At 33.9% G+C, this 27,678-nt stretch overlaps 1 protein-coding gene and 1 long non-coding RNA gene across 8 annotated transcripts in view; both read right to left on the bottom strand.

Moving 5' to 3' along the window:
* The window catches only part of jeb (low-density lipoprotein receptor domain-containing jelly belly protein), an 89,945-nt gene that overhangs the window by 30,812 nt on the left and 31,455 nt on the right, over positions 1-27,678 (bottom strand). For 3 of the 7 annotated variants that reach the window (XM_086907936.1, XM_086907933.1, XM_086907940.1), the window contains exons 1-2: positions 3,924-5,109; positions 1,056-2,692 (exon numbers count right to left, since the gene is read on the bottom strand). In XM_086907936.1, the coding sequence (XP_086764062.1) occupies positions 1,056-1,959 (904 nt within the window). In that variant the 5' untranslated portion in view covers positions 1,960-2,692; positions 3,924-5,109. Of the gene's footprint in view, positions 1-1,055; positions 2,908-3,923; positions 5,110-27,678 lie in introns of those variants that run through there. The other 4 variants (XM_086907939.1, XM_086907938.1, XM_086907935.1 and 1 more) reach the window with 4 other exon arrangements.
* LOC147657655 (uncharacterized) lies at positions 14,896-17,162 on the bottom strand. Its single transcript, XR_015292007.1, has 3 exons — positions 16,832-17,162; positions 15,106-15,689; positions 14,896-15,042 (listed from the first exon to the last, which is right to left on the bottom strand). It is a non-coding gene; the product is annotated as an uncharacterized LOC147657655 (long non-coding RNA).

The raw sequence follows: 27,678 nt of genomic DNA on the forward strand, positions 1-27,678 counted from the left end.
GTCGAATGCAAGTTTAAACTGAAATAATTTCAAGGTGAATATTCCACGTTTGTTTGAAGATAAAAATATTCCGTTGAATAGGGGGGTAAAAGTATCAGACGTATAATTAGAGAGTCTTGTTGTGTGATCAGGGAACCTGAGATTTTAGTTTCTGATTATAGATTGCTACTATAAACAGAACTCCATGGTAGATTTATAAATACCATCATCGATCTAATATTACGTTATTCAGGATCAATGGTAGCATCAAATGGGTATACGAAAAGAGAAGACTAAAATTCTTGTCATTTACGTAGGACGATCGAGCTGCTCCCTCCTCCTCTCCTCCTATCTATCGCCACAGAAAGTTTCACCAATTTAGACCAATTCAGAATTCTCAATAATTATTGTAGGAGAGAAATACGTGTCTTACATTTATCGATCTGTGTATCGTTTTATCGGATAACGAAGTTCTAACTTGATTAAAAAAAAAAAAAAGCGTTTGAGTCTGATCTAAATTGAAAACAAAAGTCTGACCTTTTTCTAGACTTGATCGATTTTTCAACTTAAAGTTTCATACTTCTATTAAAAATAGAATTAAATTTTCATTCGAGCTCAAAACAACCGCGTATGTTTTTTTTTTTTTTAATCTAAATATCAAAGTTCAAATCATCGAAAATTTTACGATTGTTTTGCGACGAAACCTCATTAATTTTCCCAAAATTACAAATAATTTCTTACGAATAAGAATCTCGACAACAAGGTTTACATTATTTAAGGAATTCAAAAATTTTACCAATTCTCAAATTTCCTTAAAAACACAATTAATAATCAAACATCCTATTCCATCTTAAAAACCAAATTGCCAATTCGACTTTTCTACTGAAATCACCAATCAACCTAACCATTATCAAAAAACGTTTAAAACATGATCGATAAAAAGATCTCCCATCACTTACTTCATCGTCTCGCTTCCGATCAATCGAAACTCGAAACAATTCGAAAAACGTACAAAAAAATAAAAAACAATTTCATCCCCCCCCCCAAAAAAAACATAGATTCGGAGAGTGACTCACCGATTTGCGGTACGTCGTACTGTATGCTTCCCCTGGTGGATCTGAGCATAAGTTGAGAAGCGACGCTGATACCGTTCCCGAAGGAGGACGGCGGTTGAGCTTGATGCGGGGCCGACTCTCCTGAGAGGTCGATTGAGCGGCGTCCAACAGGAGTTTGGCTCCTCTTTCCGGGAGGTTTGGCCGCGTCCAGGCCGAACGGTGGCCTCGAGACAAACGTGGCGGCATTCTGATAATCCCGTTGAAGCTTCTCGGGTCCCCGTGACGTTGGGTCAGTCTTCATATTAGCAGCAGTGTTCAATTTCTGCTCGAAGAGATCGTCGTAATTCGATTGTCTGGCTTCTTGGAGGCTGTTCCGCCCCGTCTTCTCGTCGTCGCACACTCTTATAGGCAGGCTGACCGTGTTCCTGGAGTGTCTACAGTCGATTCGCAACTTTTTGCCGCGTTGGCCGACCAACGGACCCCCAACGGCTTGCTGTTGTTGATCCTCGTGGAGAAAGTGGTGGTCGGCCGGTTGCGAGGCAGCGGTGTTCACGTACTCCGAGTAGAGCGTGTTCAGCATGGCGGGGGACAGGGCAAAAAAGACGGTCTGAAGCTCCCTCGGCTCCCTGATCATATCGTCGATCAATATGCCGGCTGGTGTCCACGAGGAGATCCGTGGCTCGTCGTTCAATAGGAGCCAATTGGACAGGTCGTCCCGGTGAGAGGCCTCGGGAGGATATATTCTGAAGTGCAACAGGTTATTGCCTACCGAATTCAGCTCGCTCTTCTTTCTGATACCGCTACCGTGCCGGTAGTCCTGCTGCTCCTGCGCACCCTGCATGATGATCACCGGACGATTGCCCACGGCCAGGTCCAGACCTTGTCCCACGTACGTGAGAAGCCAAAACATGCACACCGCCATCATATATATATACCTTTCCACCGGTTTTAACCGGGCTGGCTTTCGAATCGAAATCGAATACCTTCCCTTCGCTTCAACCGTTCCCTTCTTCCTTCCAGCCGTTTCTTCTTTTTCGAGGGTTTATCCTCTCTATACTCTTCTTCTTCTTCTTCTTCTTCTTGTCTCGTCGTTGCCTCCCAGTCTTGTCTCTTTATTTTCTTTCTCTTTCTTTATTTAGGTATATCGAATGTCCTGATTCTTCGCGTCTCGTACTTCGGTTGCTTGCCGAAGTCGAAAGGCACCAGACGCTGAGTTTAGGCCGACTTTTCGTTAGCTGGGCGGGGGAGAAAGCGACTCTGTAGGGCGCGACCGAGGGAAGAAAACGCGAACGATGAGCGATGACCGGCGATCAATCGATAACCGTGTAGGCTTCCGTGTTACATGGGAAAACGACGTTTCTCAAACGCGTTCGATTATTTTCGTTCTGTCTCTTTCTGTCTTTCCACTTGGCGGCCCGTGTTCTTTCATCGAGCGGCACGTTACTCTTCGGGAGGAACGTTTCCCTCGCGGACGACGATAGAAGAAAGTAAACAATAGAAGAACACCACAAGTATCAATTTCCCCCTCTATCAATTTTCGACTCGTTTCGTTCCACGGGTCGTTGCACGTTTTATCCGTCTACAGTTACATCCGTTTCAGACTCGCGTTTCCCAATATTCCTCCCAACGACACATCAAAGGATCTCGATTCCCCTTTCCTGAAATCAGGAACCGTTAATGAAAAAGGGATAGATCTTACAGCGTTTCGGTCTGCGAAAGGGTGCGTGTCTGAAGAATTATTATGTGCGGTGCGGCGTGATCAGTGGTGCTTGGTGCTGGTTCGTGGATGCTTATTAAGGTGCTCGACAATGAAACCCAATCGATCGGCCACGGTTACGTGCTCCTGATCGAACTATCTTTCTCCTCAGCTTTCTCGCTCGCTTACCCCTGCTGCTTTCTCTTCCCATTGCCTGCCGCACGACGAACGCTTCCACAAACGATTTGCGCTCTCCTCTCTCTCTGTCTGTCTCTCTCTCTCTCTCTCCCTCCCTCCCTCCCCCTCTTTCTCTCTCTCTCTCTCTCTCTCTCTCTCTATATATATATATATTATATTTATAACATAACTACTTTTCTCACAAACTTTTATTTTTCTACGTGTCTCCAAGTCTCCACACGAGGACTTCCGTTTCCCCTCGTCACTGAATTGGCCCTCTACTGGTTTTTAAAGAGGTTGTATCACTTACTGTCGTCGATGATGATGATGATGATGATGAAGATGATGACGATGATGGAACGAAGCCAGTCTCGATTCTCTCAGCCTCGTCCAACTGTGCGCTACCGGGTTCGGGAGGCGGGTTTGGGTTTGCTCGCTCGTGTGCCAGTACATCCCGAGATTGGATACGTGATTTCTACGTGCTGTGAGATTTCGGCGTGCAGCTGTGACATCGAACTCCCCGAACGAGTTTTGAGAGAGTGCGGAAAAGTGGCTATGTAGTACGAGAGAGATCAACAGGTGCCCGAAAAATGTGCAAAACCGTGCTCCCGTGTACGGGGGGGAGGAGGAGAAGGTGGGAGGGAGGGAGGAGAAGGAGGAGGGAGAAAGAGGGAGAGGGGGAGGGATTAATTAAGACGGCGGACGACACCGGTTGGTCGTCGTGACGTAGGAAACGGTGAAGGAGAAGAAGAACATAGTACGCACATCGATCATACCAGAGAGATAGAGGTGTGAGGCACAACACAGGCGGTGCGTGTAAACAGAGAATACAATATATATATATATATATTTATAAATATACGTAAATATACGTAAAAATAAAGAAAAGAAAATTATCGGAGAAAGGTGCAATTGCGAAACATTACCCAGTGTGTGATCAGGTCAATAATAAACAACGTGTGCGTGGACAGATGTGTGCCAGTGACTGTGTGTTTCTGTGATGAGGAGATACTTGCTTCTTGTGACTGCGTGCTGCCTTCCCCCTTATCCTCCTCCTCCTCCTCTTTCCCAAAATTGGGATCTTTTCTCATGCGATACTCTCTAACAGATAGAACTTCTTTCCTCAAATCCTACGTACTCCGTCGCACATAACAAAACACTCTTCCTCTTCCAGTTGAATCCACGAAATCTACGAAAATCCTCCGGTATATGGCGAGGTCTTTGAAACAAAACTTTTCTCGAACAAACGTCGATCTCGTCGATCGAAATTCGAATTTAATGCCAGTTTTCTTTTTCTTTTTTCTATTCTCTTCTTCTTCTTCTTCTTCTTCAAAACTCCTAATATTCTACAGTCTAGAATAGAATAGTTGTAGCTAGGTTCTTCTCTGTGTCACAAGCACCGTGTCATCCAGTTTATTCATCACCGACGGACCGGATCACGTCTTCTTCCCGGATCACGCGAACACAAAATGGTGCGAACACCAATCGGTTAGCATGTTGCTCTGTCAAACCGCGTTCGTTGATAAACTCGTCGTCCACCGTCCACCGCGACGATGACGCAGATCCGTTGAAAAAAGAAAAAGGAAAAAAGGAAGAAGGGGAAAAGAAAGAAAGAAAGAAAGAAAGAAAGAAAGAAAGAAGCAGCGGTACACGAAAGTCGATCGAAAGGTATCCACCGGCGGTGTCAACCTCTCTCTTTTCCACCTCTCTCCTTTCTCTTCTAATCCTCTCCGTGATATCGATAATCAGGCGTGATCTCGATGCGACCAATATCGCGTAGTAACGTGCTCGCAGTACGGTGCTCAGAGAGAGGGAAAAAAAAAAACCACACTTTCCTCGAGGTTCAACTGCGTACAACTCTCTCCCCGACGAGGTTGTGTTCTCGCATGCTCGACTCGGCGAACTGAGTGTAGATATACGTACGTGCCCACGTATATGTATACGTAGTGTTCTGGGTAGACGCGAAGGTGGCGAAGAAAAAAGGTGTCCGTGTGTCCCTTGTTTGAATCGGTCGCCGGTTACTCGATACAAATAACGCCGTTCGATCGTGATCACGCGGGCCGGACAGGAAGTCGCGAAAAAACAGCGGCTACGGAGTCGGTGAAAAGGAGGTTGCGGCCGTGGATGTTGCTTTGTTGGCCGAAGGTCGAGGGATGGAGGATTGAAGGGTTGGGACGGTGGGTTAGTTTAGCGAGTGAGCTGGCTGGCGCCCTCACCAGAACTAACTCCCACGCTGCGCGGCAAGAGTCACCGGGTTTAATACACCGCGCATCTCCCCACCACCACCTCAGACACCTGCCACTCTCTCTTTTTCTCACCTTCGCTCCCTCTTTCTTTCTCCGCCTGCTAACCCGGCCCCGGCCACCCCGTTCGTGCATCGTTCACGCTTCCGTTCCGCATCGAGTCGCGGCACACACCGGCTTACACTTGTGCTTTCTTTTTTTCTTCTCTCTCTCTCTCTCTCTCTCTCTCTTTTTCTTTTTCTCTCGTTCTTCCTTTCGTTTCTTTCCCCTCCCTCTTTGCGTTTAACGCTCGTTTGTTTTTAACGCTTCGCGAATACGACGAATACGCGAGATGGTATGTCTGGTCTGGGTAAGGAAGTTTGAATCGTGCAGTTTGGGATTGAACCGAGTAGGCGAGATTTCGCGAGCTTAACAGCTGTTGCTGGGGGAACTGTTGAGAATGGAAAAGGAATTGGACGATCGTGAATATGACAAAGGGGTGTATTTTGAATTTTGGAAATTTTTTCAAGTTGACACGTTGAAAATTATACTCAAAGCGAAATTTAGGTACGCACTTTTATTCCGATATTGAAATGTTATTATATCTGTTTATTTTTTCATCGCGTTATTCATATAACGAATTTATATTCGTCATGATCGTTGGGTTGCTAGTTTTGACGTAATAGACGAATATCACATGAACGCATTATTTCATCTGTTGCGTAATTATTTTTCAATTAATTTATTAAGCTGCGTGGAAGTTAATTCCAATTTTTGTTGGAATGATGTTTTACGCTTTACAGCTTTGCCCATTTTATTCCGGTTATTGTAAAAATGTAATATCCCACAATCGATGAACTCGTGAAAAGCGTATTTCGTCTGATGAATAAAAATATTGCAAAAAAGTTGTTCCTTTTGTTCGTCATTTTATCTCTAAACTAAAAAAAAAAAAAAACTAAATATCAATCGTACATCCCGAAATTAGAATTCTGAGAGTTATCCAAACGCAAAGAACACTTGGTCTATCGATGTTCGATATACCAATCCAAGAATAAAAGAAGCCAAAGCTCCGATTGATCAAAATCGGAAATTCCGGTGGAAATTTTAAAGGAAAACAAAGATCGGTAAAATTCAATTTCCTCGTTCTTTCTTCATCGAATTGTACGTACAAGGAAGGGGAAAGTACTATCACGTAAGAAATTTGAAGATATTGATCAGCCATACGTTTAGACGTATCGGATAGTCGACCCACGCGAAGGGTGCTTTCGAGGCCATTAAAAATTCTATCCAATAAACATCTCGCCAGAACATGATATTCCACGATATCACGAACGATGAATATCCCTTGACAGCTTAAAAGCGGAATATACACGAAATTGTCGACACTTGCACTCACCATTGAATCGTATATGCTCGTTGAAACGGATTTTACAGCTGAAATATGCTTGACACGACAAGTGTGAACGCAAACTGGGAAGATTCGAATGCACGCAGGCCACTATGATTGATGAGCATCCATTCATCGTTGCAAACGCTTTACAAAGTTCAGCAAACCGTTATTTACTCGGCTTTCGCGTAAAGCTCGCAAGGAGGGAAGCGAGAAAGAGAGGGAGTGGAAGAGAGAGAGAGAGAGAGAGAGAGAATGATCGTGGTTGGATTATTCGATAGACATCTCAGGTTGGATTTAATGCCACGAAAACAATGGGGCGGTTGGTTTAATGCATTGCTTTAATAACGAGTTAGTCAGACGATGATTGCCATAATACTTTGCCTTAACGTGTTGTGAGATGTGCTTCAGGATCTCTACTCGACAGTTGCGCTTTCAACAAGTTTAAGGGTTAATTTAGTTAAAGAGTGAGAAATATATTTTTCATTGGTTTATTCTTTTCATTTAGATTAGATCGAATCAAATTTCCTGCCAAATGTATTATTTATGTTTTATAGTTTTCTGCACTCTGCTCGGTATATTCATTTCTCGATACATTTATATTTTTCTCGAATGTAATAAGTAGTAAGTAATTACAGTTTATAAATGTATGAATTTCTCGTCACATCTCTTGAAATCAGAATTTTGATGAATTCAGAAAGTTGTTTAACTTAACCAAGGATAACTTCATAGTTTCTCGAGTTCCTGGGAAATATCTTAGCAACCAAGTGTCAACACGTTTCGAACTGCTCATAAAATCCAATAATTAGAGCAGTTTGACCAAGTTTCCGTATCAACATGCTTCTCTTAACCGCGTCTCTTTATTTTGACAAAGTAGTTACGAAGCCCGACGTATTGATAGTAAGTAAACATGCTCGTGTTCGCAGCCTTTCATATTTTGTTTACACATTGGTCGGGACCGATGTGAATTATGAAACCTATTGGACTTCATCGAGGCTACTTATTTCACTTAAAAAAATTAGATTTTTCAAAAGATGGAATTTGATTTAAAAATTTACTTTCAATAATTGAAAATCAATTACTTTTTGTTTAACAAATTTAAATCCTTTTTAAACATAAAAATCCAGTAGTAAAATTACAGATTCATAATTGAAATTAATTATAGAAAGAAATCATTTTTTTTCTTTTTCAATCTTTTTCACCTATTATCTTTTCTTTTTTTTTTTTTTTTAATTAAATAATATTCACTATTTTCTAAATTTCTCTCGGTAAAAAAACTTTTTGAAACGCTTTAAAATGGTGGTGCTTCCTTTTTTCTTCATCCTTCTAAAAAAGGAGAAAAAAAAAATCGAGGGACATTCGTGTGAAATAGGAAGAAATCGAGATATCCTCTCCTTGCTTATTTATACCTTGAACGTGGCATCATGGTTAAAGCTTACACCAAGACACTTACTCTAAAGCGATCGTTTTAGCTGGTTTCTCTTGGTTTTTTACGCTGTCGTGGTACGATGGTACTTCACTTTCGTATTCACGATGCCATCGTTTACGTTCTTATTATTTGCCACGAACGTTTTAACACAGTTTATTTTCATCAAACTTGACTATATTGTCACGTCGTAATGTTATTTTATAAATTTTTACGAAGTTGATAATATTATTTAATTTTCTCATCCTACGAGCAATATAAGTATTAGTCTCTCCTTCGTTCTGAAATTTTCTCATCTTGCATTTTCTATTGCATCCATTAAAAATTTTTCATATATAATAAAATTAAACGATAAAAATATATTGTACAAGATAATTAATAGTTAAAGTTCTATTTTAAATGTTAAATAAAAAACACAATTTTAACAAGATTAAAAATTTTTTTCAAATCTTTCATCGAGTATTATTAAATTCTGAAAATCCATTTTTTTTTATATATTTCATAAATGTTGTATGATATATTTTATACATCTGTCAAATCCAACCTAAAAGCTCCTATCTTTTCGTTATTTTTATTATTTTTAAAAATCAATAACAAACAATAAAATTAAATCATATTCCATTAAAAATAATAATAAATTGAAATATGTCTTATCACGTATCTATCGCAAACAATTTTCACATGGAATACAAAATTTTAACCGATCAAATCCATTTCTTAACGATCTGCATCGATTATTATATATCATTTCCAAATATTCTAACATTGGTCAAGCGTTATTCGATATTCCGTTAAACTCTCTGAATACGCTATTAAAATAAAATCTATACGACATAAAACCTACATACACAATATGTGTAAACCAGTTTTCACTATGAAGTGGCGAACGATCAATTTTCCATTGACATGAAAAGCTAAAAAAAAAAAAAAAAAAAAAAAAGAGAAAAAGAAAAAAGGGGAAAAAATATGTCGACTTTCGACAATTTTACAAATCTGAACCTACTTCTCCTTTCTGAACGTACGATTCCAAATAAAATAAAATGGATCGATCGGAAGGAGACTTTGAAACGTTCCACGCGACTAAGTTCATGCATAATACAGTCGCATTTTTCCAGATGGATTCCGTTCGAACACGTACATGTGCCTGATTGAATGCAAACTTTGCCGGGAAATCGTTATGTAAACGATCCGTTACAAACCTGACGACGTTTCAAAATTCAATCCTGCCACGTTTTATTTATCAAGGAATCGTGAGCATATTTTATATAAATACACGACAAATGCTCGATCCATCTATCGTATTTCATTTTCGCGAAATTATCGTTTGTAACCGATATCCGTTCATTCATTTTCATCTGACGCTAACTCAGCAACGCAAACACGAATCTCGAAAGCGTAAAATCTAAAACACGATGCGTGAAATCGTGAAATTCTTGCTAATAAATGAGTTTGGGAAAAATTAAAATTTTTTAATCACCAAGTATAAATAAGAATTTATACATTTTACTCTTCGAATAAATAAGAACTAAGAAATAAGAAATATTAATTACAACATGACTATATTTAGATTTAGTGTAACTTTATAAAAAATTCTGGAAAATTTTTATCGATACTGCGTAATTAAATGTTTGAAGGAAATAACATGAATTTGATATTTGCAATTATTATTATTACACGGTAAAGAAATGAAAATAAGTGTTTGATAATGTTTCATTAAATGGATGAATGGACGAATATAACTTAGATAATCAACTAGCTCTTATACCTCCTTTATTCCTACCTCTAAATATAATTCCTAAATATCATATCTTTTCATATCTTTTTCAACAATCAATTTTTGTACAAAACTTATTAAAAAATAATTTGATCTTTATTTTTAATGCAAATTCATTCCTCAATTTCGAACGTTCAACAAAAATTCATAAAAAACGTTGTGTGTTATTCGAGAAAAATAAAAGAGAAGCGTGTCGACAGAAAATAATAAACATGAAACATTTTAGGAAGTACGGTTTCATTGGTTTCCAACGTGAGCATCGCCAGGTCAATTAACATTTTCTCTCTGGAAAAAATTATTTAATCGCGATGTTCATCGTTAAACAAGCGAACGTGGGAAGAACAATTCCATTAACACGATGCTTAAACGTAAAAACGGGACGGAAGCTGCGAGCAAATATTTAAGGAATGCGGAATTACCAGGCTAAACATTCGGGTGAAACTGTTACGAACAGGTTACCCGTTCGTTTTTATACGGCCTCGCCACTGTTTTCGCAAACAGAGGCTAGTTATGAATATAGCCAGGATGAATAAACGGTGTAAATGGTTCTTAGCTTTGTGAAATTTTTTTTAAAATTCTTCCCCGAGAGAAGAAGGGAAAAGGAATACGTACGTATAAACGCTTTACAAATTGAATTAAAAATAGTTTAACCCTTTTTTAATATTTTCTTCGCTTCGAAGTAAATTAAAAGCAAGTAATTTTTTTAGAAAAATGAACTTCTCTCGAGCACATCGAGGGGAAAGAAGTTCAAGATTGTCCCGACAACCGCTTCTACCTTATAATTATATTAGATAAGTTTAAATAAATTTATTTTTAAAAAAATTTACCGTACAGGATAAAATGGACAATCTGCCTACATAACACCTACATAAGACAATTATATAAAACTTGTCGTCGCAAAATTCTTTAAAAAAAAATTCTCCAAGATGAAAGTCGATTAATTGGACACGTTCTCTCTTTCTCAAAAAAAAAAAAAAAAAAGAACAAATCAAATACAAATACCGTACCAAGTGAAAATTAGTTAGCAGCATTCGAAACTCTCAGCATCACGATTCCTTCTTCAAATCACGCGCGTGTGTTAAAAGTTAGAACGGCCGAACAAGGTGCATATACCACGAGGTGTGCTACACCTCATTCGTTATCGATTTCCACGGGCACAGCAGCTCGAAAGCACCTTCCATAACCATAAAAATGACGCGCGGGAAGGAAAAAGGAAGCCGGTTACACCGTCGACAATGCGTGATTAACGGTGTTTTACGACGTGCTCGAGGTGGGCCGCGTTCGAAAACAAATTTCCAGATTAACGGAGGGCGATCGTCATTGATCGCGTCATCAGGGCCCCGGGTGGGCGTCTAATGGGCGTCCGCAACGACTCTAAACGCCATCCTTCGCCCGGCAAACGAGGGCGAAGAGGACGTAAAGAAGACGGCGGAAGATGAACGTCATGTGGCGCGGTGGTGGCCAGGTTGTGGGTGGTTAGATGCTCGTCGTTGAACGAATGTGCAAGGGACGTTAATTAACCCCGTGCCCCGGCCCGAGATTTAATTAAAATAAATAACGAAACGAAGTACGAAGCGAAAGTATTCGAACGGATATTTTTGTTATTAACTTGTTTTAAGTTCTGGTGTGGCAATGTCTGTGTAATTAAAAAATCGCAAGACACGAAGAGTGTTGCACGAAATATATATATTTTTAGTGGAGGATTTATTATTCTGAAAGGGGTGAAAAAAGAAAAAGGGAACTTTCAAGTTTCGACGTCTTCCTAGGTTTTTTTTTTTTTTTATAGATATAACTTTACAATGGTATAATGAGAAAATTTAAATGCATAAAATGTTACTTTTATTATCCCGTTGCGAAAATTTTCCTTAAGCGAAGGTGTATTTATTATTGAATGAACGCTGGTTAATGAATTTTAAAGATAGATTTCGTTCATCCGCCCGAAGAAAGAATCCCTCTATGCTTATTCTATCTTGTTCTTAGACTGATGTTTATGCATCGATTGCAAAATTTAAATGTACAAGAATCTGTAATCTAAAAAAAAAAAAAAAAAAAAATACAAAATATTCAAAGCAGACTAAAGTATATTCAAAATATTCATAGTATAACTTAATAATATTTAAAAGAAATAAGATAAATTTTTGTTCAAACTTCGTTATGTACAAATTTTATTTGAAATGTCTGTCTACACGGAAATTTTCATTAGAATTAAAATTTCTTCGATTGTAGATAATGTTTGAGTATTTTTTTCATCGAATTATTGTATATGAACAACGAAGATTCGATATTTTTCAATTTTTGATCACGCGAGTGTTGATTCATATTTCAATTAGGAGCGAAATTAATAAAAAGAAAATTACGATACGAGTGGACGAGGATTAATAAATTGGATTAATTTCTCAGGCTGTTAAATGTTTCGATATGGGAAAGTGTTTCTGAGATATATGATTATATGAAAAGTGTGTGAATCGGGAATCTGGAGGAAAATGATTCCACAGTTTTTGATGGACTCTGTTTGCGCAGGTACATACTGGCTTTGTTATCGATTTTTGGAACGCATAATAGAGAGTCCAAGGTTTTGAGGTTCAAGGTTGAGGGATCGAAGGTTCAATGTTTGAAGATGTCCGGTGTCTTATGTTCGGTGTCTAGAAATTTCACGATTTGAAAAATAAAGTCAAAGGTTCAAGACTCAAGGTTGGAAGTCCATGGTCAACAAGTTAAAAGTCTAAAGTTCAAGAGCGGAAATGGAAAGTTTATGGTCTAAAATTCAATATTGAAAGTTGAAAATTTAAAATTATGGGAGCAGGATCGAAAATTGAAGGTCAAAGGTCAAAAGTACAAGGTCAAAAATTGGAGTTTAAAGGTTAAAGGTTTTGGGATCCAACAAGTGAAGGTCTACATTTCCAACAATTCATGCTCAATAATCTAATCTTCCTAGTTGAGAATTTAAAATTGTCTTCGCTTCACAATTTCTTAATTAAAAAAAAAAAAAAACTTTGTAATTTTAATTACTATTTTACTCTCTTCCAACTAAAAATTTTTATAAATATTAACATAGTAATGCGTATATAACTCAAATATATTATTTCAACATGAAAGCTTGAAAAATCTTATAAATTTCAAAGTTTAAAATTCTTAACAGGAAACTTTCCATTTATAAATGTTGCATCTTAAGAAAGTCCAGAACTCTTAACAAAAGAAACTTTTCAACTGAAATATTAACACCTTCATCTTCAAAAATTATTTTATCACGAAAGCCTATATTCAAATCCTTTAAAATTCTAGAATTTCCGATAAAGAAAAAACTTTCCAATAATATTAATTTTGAATATCATTTTAACCCAAAAAATTCCAATTTTTTTTAAAAATTTCAATATTCTTCGTAAAGAAACTTTCTCCTTTGATATCAGATATATCAAAACGTTAAACCATCTTCTGTTCAAACGAACAATAATTTCCTAATAAAATATTCCTTTCTCGTCTTCTAATTTCCCCTCTCGAATCGTCACTAAGAACTTCTCACTTGTTGTACTGAGAATCTCCTCTATTAACTAAAATCCGATTACATCGAGCCAATAGCACACTGTACCGCTATTTACCGATCATTCGACTTCGCTTAATTGGGTAATCGATCGATCTTTCGATACGATCGATCGATTAAGCAACGAAACCCTTGGTCATTCGTCGTTGATACTATTAAATTCCACAAAGGCCAATCCTCTATTCGTTGTCTCCATTCCCTTTACGTTATTTTCTCGCCTCTTTAAAATGGCCGAAAGAAAAGAATTTCTTGCACGATAGAGTTACAAGGGGCGAGCTTTGCGCAATGTGCAGGCACTTGTTGCTCTAAATAAACGAGTTCGTCCGTCGGATCGAAACGAGTTATATTATCGCTTCTTTGGAAAAGAAACGAGGTGCGTTGTCGTCAATAACAATTTATATAATTAATTTTCTGATTCGATTGTTTGAACGAAAGATCATATATTAATTATTACGATCGAGTAATAAAATTATACGTTTCGTTCTCGTGATATCGTGACTTTAGTATCGATAAAATATAGACGAATCTTTGGTAGCTAATTTCGTTGTAAAGTTTTAATATGCTCCATGTCGAGAAAATTAAGTTTAATTGTTTCTTGAAATGATAAGGAATTGATATTTTGATAAAAGTTTTTCTTGTATCGATTCAACACAGATTATTGGAGCGAAAAAATTTCTACGGATCTAAATTTTTCTTTCTTGAAAAGAGAATCGAAACGGTGATAGAAATGTTGTTTAAACGGCAATAAGATTATTAAAATTTTCATTATTTTTTTTTTTTTTGATTTTCAAGTAATAATCTCCTTACATGATTAATTTCATTAACCATAATTGGCGATGATCGATTAAAATTAACTATCACAACAAATTGGCCGTGTCTATCAATATCTCAATTTTCCGTTTATCACAGTTTCATCCACATTGTTAAACGATAATTGTCCTTGATAAAATTACAAGCTGTGTGTCTGATATAATTATTAGGCGATGAAACGTTGCTCGCGTAACAAGCTAGTCAATTATAATACGTTTTATTAATTATTAACCGTACCGAAAAGCTCAATCGCGACTACTAATTTCCTCTGGTCTCGTTATGAATTTAATCGAGATTGATGGGGACGTCGGTTCCATTGATGCCTGTAATGAATTATCGCCATCATGTGAATATTAACGATCACCAGCTTCTGAACTTTGCATAATAAATGTGTAACGTTTAAGCGTTCACAGAGCGGAACGTCGCTAAATTTATATCTTATTCGCTTTAACGGTGACGTCTGATTAATATACGAGCTCACATTCGTTCTCTGAATTTTAAAAACGGTTTACATTTTGTCTTTACAGTTCCTGCTCTTCTTATTTTTGATATCAATGATCTATGATATCAAATGATCCATGGTGGGACACTAGTTTTATAATTCAACTATCACTAATCTAACCTAATAAGTTAAATGAATTCATAAAAATTATAAATTGTACGTAATTTATAATAGTGGATATTATTTTAAACTTTTTTTTTTTCATTTATTCATCATCGTGTTATCACTTATCATCACTTTAGTGATATTTAATATTATTTTTTAAAATATAAATACTAAATAGTTAAATCAAATATTTGAAGCAATTAATGAAATGTTACATGATAATTTCCTAAAGATTATGATATACATATTTGAATATATTATACAATACCGAATTTACGCTTTTAAGCTTTTGTAATGCGGTGTGATAATTGTATAACCACGTTTGCAATTTGTTCCATTTGTTTATCGTATCATATTATTATATCTGATTTCTAATGTTCAAAACAAAAGAAATATTAATCAGAAATCGGATAATAATATCAATCACAACTTACTTATATTATCATTGTTCCATCACAATTCCCATTTCGTATTTGTATTATCCTTCTCGTTAAACGCACCTTTTAATTTTGTTAACAAAGAAACTGTCTTTTTTACTCATATTCATTATCTCATGAGAAGCACACGATTAAAAGGAAACATTATATCATTAATCTTTTCCCTGAATTACATCAAACAATATTGGTAGATATGGACACCCTGTACATCTGTAATTAAGTCTCGTAGAAAGGGAAAAATTTGTAGAAAATTAAGGTTACAAAGAGTCATCGAGCGTGGCGACGAGGGGGATAAAGACGGGTGGTAAGTAGGGGTTGCTGTGAAAAGGCACCCTTTAACAAGTGGCATCGTTGCGCATGCCCATTTCCACGTGAGCCTGACGTCAGATTGCACAATTCCACGCCAAGTGCCAGACATATTCAATAACCCGATGTACTTGCATTCGTCGTTTAACAAGTAGGCATTTAGACCGTCGCGTCTTATGGTAAACATTGGTCGAAGACACGAGATCGGGAGATGGATAGAATGTTTTGCAATAATTTCGTTACCCGTTACTTTCGTCCATTTTATTCGATGAAATCTAAAAAAAAATTAGATGGATTAAATTAGAAACAATTTGGCAAATTAGGTTAGGATGTTTCTCAAGAGGAGGGTTTGGATCAACCTTTTGAATATTATGGTTCATCACCGGAGGAATATTTCATTGTGGCACGATAATTTTCGTTTCGTTGTTATTAGATTATAATTTATTAGACAATTTGTCTCGTAATTGTGGTTAATATATTTTATTTTAGATACTTAGAATATCACTATTGAAAGTAGATTTTGCTCTCTTCTTTATTGATACGTGAGTTTATATAAAATACGTTAAATATAAATAAAACTCAAAGGAACATTTCATATTTATAATTATTCGTTAACAAATATTAAAAACTATGGAAAAAATAATAATAATTCTGTTCTTAATGCATTTTACATTATTTGTTAAATATACTTCTTCACTTGATAAATAGTGGCAGTGGTATATTGATTTTATAGTTGTATCAATAAAGATGGATAATATACATGAAGATACAAAGCACGTACAAATACGTATATCCGGTGTATTGTTGATGTATTGCGAAATTTATTCAGTAAATTAATTTGTTATTTGATATATTTGATATATTTAATATGGTGAATCAATTTCTGAAACAGAAATCTCATTTATTTATTCTTTCTCCGTTTACGATTAAAAATAAATTAATTATCTTTTCCACGCAATTCCCGTATTTCCATTTTTATTTTAATATTAACAAATTATATTTATTAATACCTCTTTTCAATATTTTTATTTAAATGATCTTTTAATAAACGTGTATTTATTAATTTATAAAATAATAAAATCATTAATATTAAATATTTATTTTAATTAATTTATTTTTGTTGTATAAAAATTTCTATGGATAGATTAAAATTATATAACATATCTTTGTAACATTCATTAAAAATCCATTCATTTATATTGAAAATAAGAATAATTTTTCCTTAAACAGATTTGAATATTCAAATATTCTTCTCTTGAAAGTTTGCCACAACTCTCGCTAAAGCGACCAAGAAAACATTGATAAAAGAAATTAAGAATTTGAAGCGAAGGAAACGATGTGAATTTCAACGTTTTAGAAATTTCAGAGAACTCTTCGTGTTTATTTAGAAGAAAAAAGAAATTTCTTCGTTACTCACCAGATTTATTTATTTTTTTTTTTTCACAATCGACAATAATTTTCTAATCATCAATTTACTAACTCTATCAACTTTTCCATATCACAATATTTTTATTACATATACAAAGTGTTTCATAACGTTCCTATAACAATATATCTTTTCACAAAAATTAATAGATAATTTTTAATTCGTATTTAACAATCTCTCGTTCCCAAAATTAAAGATTGAATTTTAATCGTGAAAGAGATAATAACCCGGTAAATTCAAATCAGCCGCGTGTCTGACACATGAGAGGCATATTCCACTGCGTGCGGCGAGCGCATTTATTTTCGTTGGCTCGCGTTACACGATCGCGCACGTCACGATAGTCTAATCTAGAAAATGCGAAATTAAGCCACCGTGAAAAATCGTTCCTCGCTCTTGTTCCATCGCGATACAAAGGAACGTTAATTTGTAACTTTGTAGAATTTCAATACGCCACGTGTAATTTTTCCAAAATTTACCTTTTTCTGTAAGTAATTGCATCATGTTCACGATAAAAGATGGTTACAATTATCGACTTTCCATCAACGACGCTTTTTACCGAAATTGAATGAAACGTGATATCGTGGTATTCCAGAGATACAAGGATTAGAGATATAGAGATATTATAAATTCAGGGATATAGGATTTAATTGAAAGGTGAAGTAAAATGAAGAAGAATCGTTATCGTTGATTAACTATACACAGAAAAGAAAAAAAAAGAATAGCATAAAATCAATTTTAATATCGAAAACAAAGTAAGTCCATAAAAAATTCTGATATTTTCTATTAATCCTCTCATACGAATTTATCTTCATTGCATATTTGTTAAAAATCAATGTTATTTGAAATAAAATAAAACATATTTGTGGCCCGAATATATTTTGTTTGTTGATAGAAAAATAGCGAAAATACGAGAAATTATACGATAATTCATTAGCATATCCTCGATCGAAAATTCGTCGCAATTTTTAACGATACGAATGATGTGTTTCAAAACAAAATATTTTTGAAACTTATTCCTTCACTTTTACCTAATAAAACTATTCTTTATTTAAAATATACTATATTTAAAACATTTAGAAAAAAGTAAACTAAATTCAAAGACGATCAAAGGAGATTTAAAAAATTATTTCGTCTCGATAAGAAAAAAACGAAGAATGAAAAAAAAAAAAAAGAATTTACAAGCAATCAAAGCAAATGCAACAAATTATATTCCAATAGAAAGGAAAAAAGAAACAAATTTTTTAAATTCGAAACGTAATTACAATTTCAACAAAGGAGCAAAAAGAAAAATAAAGTAAAAAATAAAAGAAGGGGAGAGAAAAAAGAAAGGAGAAAGAAAGAAATGAGGGGAAGAGGAAGAAAGACCGATCCGACGACGTGCACACGAGGCCAGGCTACCGCCGCGTCTGCGATCGATTCAGCTTCCAGAATATTTCGTTGGAGAGAAGCGGCCATAATCCACGAGAGGTGTCATTATGCACGGAAACCGTACGCCATCGCCTCTGCCGCCACTCCGCGCAACAGATTACACTCTCCACTGGCAGAAATCAAAGGTGTCTGCTCCTCGATCATCATCCTCCTCGAATCGTCGTCGCTTGGAAAAACCAGCTTGGAACCGTGCCCAATGAAAAAAAAAGCCAGACGATCGACAGACCATCTCGCTTACATTTCACGGTTTATCTTTTCAACCACGATTACCCTTTGAATGATCAAGTTTATTCGGGAAGAATTAAACGTTTCTTGCGGAGAAAAGCTTCTGATTTTAAACGAGAGCATCGAAAGTTAACTGCTCGACCAAGCGACCAGGGCGTGGCTCGGTCGTCGTTTCTCTCCTGCTTTTTAACATGCTTTGCTCATCAAGATCTCATTTTCTTTAGAGTTGTCAGCTGATTTCATTTTAAGGATAATTAAGGAGGGAACGTTGTTGCTGTTCATGGAAGAAAAAATGACAGAAACGCAAATTATTATTGCAATATTAAATTTGCGACGATTAACGACAAATTTTTTTAAGTAAATAATACAATTTTAAGTTAATTGCTAAAAATGAGATTTAAAAAAATGAATTTTCCAAACGTATTGCATTGATCATCCGTATCAAGCGTGTTATACAATTTTGAGAAGAAATTTAAATATGAAAATGAAACAAATTTGTATGTACGATAATTGGAAGAACTCGTGCGTGTTAAATTTATCTTTTTTAATTACATTTTATTATTATATGATATTATGTAAAGTTAAATGACGAACATATTTAAATTATTAACACAACAACAAATTTATCAAAACTAGATAATATTAATTTATTGCGTTTTTAAAATATACTTGCATACATTAAAAAATATCATACGTATACACGTATCTCTAATGGTTTCAAAAGGTGTTTTGTAGCTTTAGCACTCGAATAGTGGGATTTATAATAATTTGTCTCTGAAGTAAAGATATTGATTAATGAATTGTTCCATTGTGAAACCGATGTTTTATTTTCTAATAGCTCCATGGATTTGGATAAAAAAATTATTTTTAATTGTTTTTAGAGTCAAATCTCTAGAAACTATTTTATTCTTTGTATCATTAATGTGTTTGAGAACAGTGTAAAATAATCGTTTCTAATTTACAAAATTTAAATAATGAAAGGAATTGAAAAAAAAATCTGAAAAATTACCAATTGAAAAAAATATTTATACATGTATATAACTATATGGAAAATTACATTCATCATTTCAAAAAAGTATTATTTCGTAGAATTATATTATACGATGGTTAATAATTGGGACAAATTTTTATTTAATTTCTCCATTTACGTCTGCGAAAATATAAATTTTCGCAGATCTACTCGTCAGAAACAGAATATATTATTACCTGTTATAACAATTCGTGTCTCGAAAAAACTAAAATACGAACACTCGTAACAATTTCACGAAGCTCACGATCACGATACAACAACCGCACCCATATATCTTGATCAGATCACAATGTCTCTATCCACCATAATCCTCCTTGAAAACCAACCATCTCGCCCACAAACCCTAACACTTCGTTAATCTCCATCCACCACCCCATTAAAGAATCCACCCCAAAATACCGGTATTCCACGTGCAATAACCAATAACAATAACGGATATCTCGAAAAAGCTGTTGTCATTCCAACTTTGAATATGTCCAATCTATTCCTAACGATCCTCTTTACACGAAGGATGGCAAGAATTGATCAATCCATTGGACGACACCAGAAAACGAAATCGTGGCCGTGCTTTCTATTTCTAGCGATGAATGGATTGCACGATTAATAGAATGTGATCATTACGTAAAATGGTACTATGTATTTTTGAGCGCATATATCATTCAATTGGAAAAAGGGTTCGTATAGATATTTTTTAATAGATAGGTTAATAAAATTACTTATTTAACGTGTTAAAATGATGAATTCTTTACTTCTATCGTTATTGAAATTATGTAACTGCTCTTGATATTGATTTTCGGGGAATTTTTATGATTAAATTTACGATTGTAAATATGTATTTGTAATTATGCAAGTGTTTTTGAATAACATTGATGATTGATCTTTTATCAAAAGATATTTGCAAACAAGTAGGTTAGCTCATTTCTATTTTTATTTCTTTCTAAATATAAAAAAGACGGAAAGACGCTGCATACAGACACTTCACAAGCATAAAATTGTACTGGTTGTAACTCGGATACAGATATTCTTATAACATTTTTGAATTCATATAAAATGTTGCATGAATGAATATTCTTGACTATTTTCCGTTATAAATTTCATTGCAATTTGAGACACCATATAATTAATAAACATCGCAAGGTAAGAAAAAAATTCAATAACACCACAAATTTAAACTTGGGGAAATATCTACAATCTAAACATGTGCAATATACATTTGCACACTTCTCTTCATCAAGTTAATGTGCACAAATTTTCGAACCAAGAGCAAATTTCCAAAAAAAAAAACGAGATCTCCCTTTATCAAGATCATCATCGTTATTAAAAATCTTTCTGTAACCGTTACTTTTTTCTCGTATTCAAGACAATGCTCCACATTGAAACACGTGCATATCGGTGAAAAACAATTCGCGGACTTTTCTATTAGCGAGAAGAGCCAGAAACGCGAGGATGTTTCTCGAAAATGAGAAGAAAGAAAGAGAGAGAGGAACAAAAAGCGGAAGGGAAAAGTTTCGTTCGTATATATCCTCGAATCTTTACGCTCTCTCTCCTTTTTTTCTCCCTTTTTGTCACGGTGATCATTTTTCCTCCCGATTTTTTTCTTCCCTTTTCTTTGTCAACCACCTCCCTTCCCTCTCTATGTTATTGAGATAATAATGAGTAATAGCTTCGTTGAAACTCCAACCACGGGTTAAAATATCGAAAGAGTTTAGCGAGATCCGCCCCTCTCGGTATTTTTACGAGGATAATTTTTATTCGAAAATGAATAGCTCGATCTTAAATCACCGCTTAACCTTTCCGATAATGAAATATCACGTAGGCCGTGTTATCAAGAAAGATTTCGCGGCCGGAACGAATATTATCAAGGAAAATACACGATAGAAATACCCGATGTCCCGATACGAGATTCGAAATTGTTGTTTGTTTGCTTTTTGAAGATTGTCGATACAATCTGTGCAACGTTACGATTCGTTTTTACAGGGAAATCGAAGTTGCAGCGATGTGCTGAAACTTTTCACGTTACGCGCTATTCTCTCGGCTCTTCGGGAACGGGATTTCATTAGGAAAATTTATCGGATCGGAATGGAAAAAGTTTTTATATTCGAAGAATTTAATCGATCGATGGCAATTTTAAACAAAAATATTGACGAATTATTTTGAATTATATCGAACGAGGATATTATTTGCTTTGCGCGTGAATAATTTTCGAAATAATTTTCAAATAATTTCAATTTAATCAATTCTGTTCAAAAAGATTGAACGTTAGAACGTTCAATCGAGGTTTTGGGATATTTTCAGTTATTTGATAGAATATCGATCCTTTTTTTCAACGAATAAAATGAATACTCCATTCCTTTATACTTTTAATTTTAATTCTTATATAATATGCTTTAAACATATTATTGTATATATTGTATTATTTAAAAAAAAACTATATTTTTATAAAGTTTAAGAAATTTAAGAAATAGAAAATGATTTTTGAAAATATTAATTACACTTTCCTCTAATTTAACTTTCACTATTCTGACGTCTAAGACACGAGTCCACTAGATAGCCTTACCGTGACGATAGATAGATGAAAAAAGTTCTTTTTTTCCTTTTTCTTTTTCTTTCTTTCCATCTCTTCGTTAGAAAATTACAATTACACGTTACTAAACTTGAACGTTTTGGTCATTGTATTAAAATTTCTTTAGAGAAAAAATACAACAGTTTCGAACCTTGATGAAACTCAAACTCGAACAATCTCGACTATTGGAAGAAGCAGGAAGGAATACAGTGCGTTATATCCACACGCAGAGCGAAATTCGTGTTAATAAAGACGCAGAAAATCCTTAGAGGTGTGAAACCCAGAGGTGAAAGAAGGAAGATAGCACGGCTTATTGTCAAAGGTGAAGGGAATCGACTTCGTCTGGTATTTTCGAGATTGATCGAGGGATGCTCGGTTAATTCTCAACCAGGATCTTCCAAGGGAAGCCAAGCTTTCTTTATCTTCGTCGAATCTCTTGGATGAGTGGATGGAACCCTCGTGCTCCAATACAGATAGGACATCCTCACGAACGTTTCTCTGCTCGTCGTTGGATTTTCTACGAATTGATACCGACCAGGGATGGATATCCTGCAATGCGTCCTGGACACGTTGCAGGTCTTCGAAGATTACGGTCTCAATGGATTAAAGAAATCCCATGATTTGAGTGCCATGTTATTTTTTTTTTCTTAGAAATTTATTTCGATCGGTATTGATTAAAATTAGAAAATAAATTTCAATTTAATTTCTTTTATAATTTCTTTTATGATTAGGAATTGTGATGCTATGAATTTGAAATTATCTTGGATATGAAAATTATTTTTAAAGTGAAAAATGATGATCGAGGTTTAAGATAATTTGATCGATTAAAAAGTAACAGTAATAATGTTAATTTTTATATTTATATTTTATGGTGATAATGTATTATTATTATGGTATGGTAATAGCATATATATTATTAACGTATATATTAAATATCTTCAAATTATTTCCACCATTTGTAATTATTAATTAATAATTATCATCATTATAGAATTAACATTATAAATTAACTTATGTAATAATTATTTAATTCCTATTAATCCTAAATATCCTCCCTACTTGTACTGTTGATTAAACTTCCTAACAAAGGGTATAGATTTAAATTATAGAAAAAGTTCCACGTGAACTTTTTTTCATTCAAGAAAATCACTTTATCTTGTACACGTGACACTACTAATTTTTACATTACATTGTTTTCTCTTTTCAATCGATATAGTTATTCCATTCCACGCTTCCAAATTCTTTTATTGGATAAAATAGATTTTCCAAATTAGCCAAGTGCACGTACGTTTTTTATTCTTCTACTAGCTTAAAACAGAATGGTAAAGAATTTTCAATGAAAAAAAAAAAAATAAATAAATGAAAACCCAAAACGTAGAGAATAATTTCGTTCCACGCGAATTCCTTTATTCAGATTAATCAATTTTTACACTTTGTCGGATACACGTGCATTATACTACGCTATCACACCCATTTTATACGTAATAATTTATAATGCAATTCAATTGTGCATGTAGGTGCGTATATACTAAATGTGCATATGAAAAAATGTTGGGATTATTTCTGACAAAGTGTAATTCAATTACTAAATTATGAATGAAAAATATTATTACTAATAATTTAATACTTTATTATTTTAATTTAATTTTATTCATTTATAATACGTATTTAAAAATATACGTTTTTAAAAATATATAATTTAATTCTTTATATTTAAATAAAAAATGTTTCAAAACTTCTGTATTTTATAAAGATATATCATCAATAATATATTGTAATAATAGTTAAAATAATTTGATTATTTTCAATTTTATATCTAAATTAAGTTTAAGTGTAAGCTATTTATTATATAATATTATATGAAAATATCCGGATATTTACGAATAATTTATTGTTTTGTCTTTAAACATGTGCTACGCAAATATGTGGGTGTTTTATATGGCCTCATGTTGATATGATCATCGCTAAACTTTGTTTTTTTTTTCGAATATCCTTTTTTGAATTGCATCAAGTTTTCAAAGACTTTTGCATAATATAAAGTCAACCAAAAAGATATATATATATATGTATATAATAATATGTATGTATATGTATATATGTATAAGTGTCCTTACGCCCTCGCCTCAACCTTTAACCTTCAAAGATTCTATTCGAAAAGGACACGTTTGTAACGTTTGATTGGCGATGAGGATTATTTTGATCGCTATTTCGATTTGAATAATTTTTAAATATCTACAATAAAAATTGCTTCAAAATAAAACAATTCAATGGTAAAAAAAATTCATATTTCAATCCTTCTCAACGCAACTATCACTTAAATTTTATTAAGCATCTTCTTCTTTTGCAACGCATCATATATATATATAATTTTCATAAATTTTCAAAAGAGAGTGTATTTCAAGCTTGGAAAAACTTCATATCGCTTCATATATATTCGCATTTCCTGATTAATATATTTCACCTCCCAAATTCCTCAACATTTGCACCAATGTTAAAAATGAAACGCTCGCAACGCTCCTAGTTGCGAAACGATTCAATTTAACAAATGTTTGACGAACTCGCACGATGCGGTTGCACGTCCGGTCGTCAGGATAATTGAACAGTTCGATATTCACGAGGATACAATTTAATGCCAAAGTTCGCGCGTATTTCATCAGCTTTTTCAACGTTTCTCTTTCTTTCTCTTTCGTTCTCTTTCTTCTTTTGATCGTTCTCTTTTATTTTATTTTTTTTTTTCAAAAATAATATTAATAGAAAATTACATTCTCGTTTTTGCTTCAAACAATATATATATATTTCTACATTGTTGTAAGTAACATTTAATGATAAAATAAAAATTAACAATTATATATACTTTTTCATAATAAAAAGAAAAAAAATTGAAACGAAAATAAGTTTCGCCTACAATTCAAAAGTGCAAACAAAGTGTCTAAAAAATTGTACAAAGTGGCGAGATAGCACTGTGTAAATACGGTTTACAATTTCACATACGTGAAAAAAATTGTACGAGAAGCGTCAGTTTATGAAAAAAAGAAGATTCAGGTTTCTTGAAATTAATATTTTCTAAAAATTCCAACACGGGAAGAGACACGAAAATTCTTTAAATGGTTGAAAAACTTTATTTTAATTTTCGAAACGAAGTGCACGAAGCTTCGAATTCACAATTTTAAAAATTAAATTAACTGCAAAGTCGAGTAAGAAAAAGAATTCATATTCAAAGAGATAAAAAAGTATTCGATTTATAAATAATAAATGAAATATATTCGTATATTTAGAATTAATAATATATATAAAAATTTTGCAAATACGATTTCAACAATTTCTTTCCCCATAAATGTTTACCGCAAAATCATCTTTGTCGATGCGTACACACACATACAGAGTCAGAAAGAAATTTTCCAACGGTTTTATGGTAGAGGAACAATAAACGCGCATTCAGATGAATAAAAATCATTACAATGCAATTGATAAACGCTTGCTTCTCAACTCTACTCTCGCACGTGTTCCTTCATTCCAGATATTATTCCGTTTCTTCTTTTCATTGCTATTGGGATCACGTCTAATCCCAACGGAATAATGCAAAAATTTTGCATTTTGCATTAATTTTATAAAAAGAGAAGATAAAAGAAATCGAGTAGAGAAAGATGAAGTTCGAGGAAGAAAAGAGAAGATGACTTAAGAAACGATAAAAAAATAATTGTTCATTCTCCTTGTTATTCCTGTTACGCCAATATTATACGGAAGGAAAAGGTGTTTCGGTTCGGAATTGCGAGACACCCGGTGGTAATGGTAGTATTTCAGAGGAACGTAGGCGAGAAAGGACACTTTTCTTGGCCATTACGGACAATTTCTTCGAAGAAAGGCGTGTCAATACTTTTTATTAAAAGAATTGTCCTCTTAACACAGCAGGGATACTCAACAGGTGGAGGAACGTTCTTCTCTCCGACACCGTTTATTCCCACATATAGTTGAGAAAAGGTTTCCGCGCCGGTGAAATACCTCTCTAAACGAACGAAAACGTTAAAACCGTTATGCTTCTTCCGAAAAATGGTGAATTAATTTTTTAAAACGGATTTATCGCCGTGGAAGTTGAGATTTCTCTTTAACGAAAATTTATTCGATGATATTCGTTTGATGATATTTTTAGCGGAACACTCGAAAAAATATCTTCTATTTTCGTTTTATCCATTTTCCATCCCGTTATTCTCTCGTCGAAACTTGTATTTCCTCTGACCGATTCCGTTCAATCCTTTTTTTCGAAATTTTTTTTTTCTCTATAGAATGATACATTATTATTTTATTCAATTTATACGATCGATCCTAGGATCTGAAATATATACTCTTCTTTGTGGTGATGATTATTTTTTCTTCTTTTTTTTTTTTTTTTAAATAGGAAACAAATCCGTGTTACATTCAATGTGTATAATTCAGATTGAATTTTGACTGAAAAAAATCTAAAGATTAATTATGTTACAATAAGAGAGCACGATAATTAAATAATACAGTAATAAACGATGAAAAATTCGTAGTATCGTGAAATGCATATAATTCAATAACGATCATGAATCTGTTTGATTAATCATTGAAGGATTGGAATTAAATAATTGTTTTTCATAAATAAATTTATATCGATAGAATATATAGCTGTTCGAATATTGTTTTCAGTAATTATGTAGCACAAATTAATTATATCATAAAACAAAATAGATTGCTTTCATTAATTCTTAAACTCCCTATCTAAATGGGGAATCCAATTAAGGAACGAACTAGCGATCGAATGAAGGATTCATTTCCAAACTGATTATCCCCAAAGTAACTTCGTTATCCATAAAGCTAAAACGTAACAAAGATCAAGTTGTTTCGGTTTTACTTCGTTATCTTCGTTTAAATTATAACCTGAGTTTCGATTGTGGCCGTGCGAAGAGAGTCATTATTCGGTAGACTTCCGGTTTAGAACCACTCTCTAAAATCTCTAAGTGGTGGTGGACCAGTGCATTTGAATAATTTATGCTTAACCATCATTGCTTGAATAATCGTATCCACGTTATTCAATTATATTCCTTAACATTAAAGTTCGAGTAATCGAGATTTTTAGATATTTAACGACTATTATTTGATAATTACAATTGTATTGATAATTATTGCAATTATTTGAAAATTTTCTTTTTTTCTTACAAGTTGTACAATTTTTTTATTTATTAAAATTCTTGTAATTTCAATGTTTTGGTCGAATAATTTTTAATATTTTGTTTTCCTTGTAAAGTTCGTTTAGTTTGAATTTTTGCATAATTTCATAATTTATTATTCGAAGATTTGATAATTTTGTATTTTATGAATACCATATATGTATAAATAAGTTGGTGACCTATGATAAGACTAGTAAAAAAATTGGTATTCTATGATAAGACTAATAAGTAACTTGCTAATAATTTATTGATTTCGTAGAAATATTTGTCAAATATTTTTTTTTTCTTTTTCATTTATGAATACTTTTCGTTTGAAATTTTTATAATCGGAAATATTTCGATCAAATAATTTGTAATTTAAAAACTTGTTAATTTCACACGGAATTTAACGTGGGAGTATTTAAAT

This window comes from Apis florea, unplaced genomic scaffold, assembly GCF_048593485.1.
Source record: "Apis florea isolate Af1SG1 unplaced genomic scaffold, ASM4859348v1 contig_3034_pilon, whole genome shotgun sequence".
Taxonomy (NCBI): domain Eukaryota; kingdom Metazoa; phylum Arthropoda; class Insecta; order Hymenoptera; family Apidae; genus Apis; species Apis florea.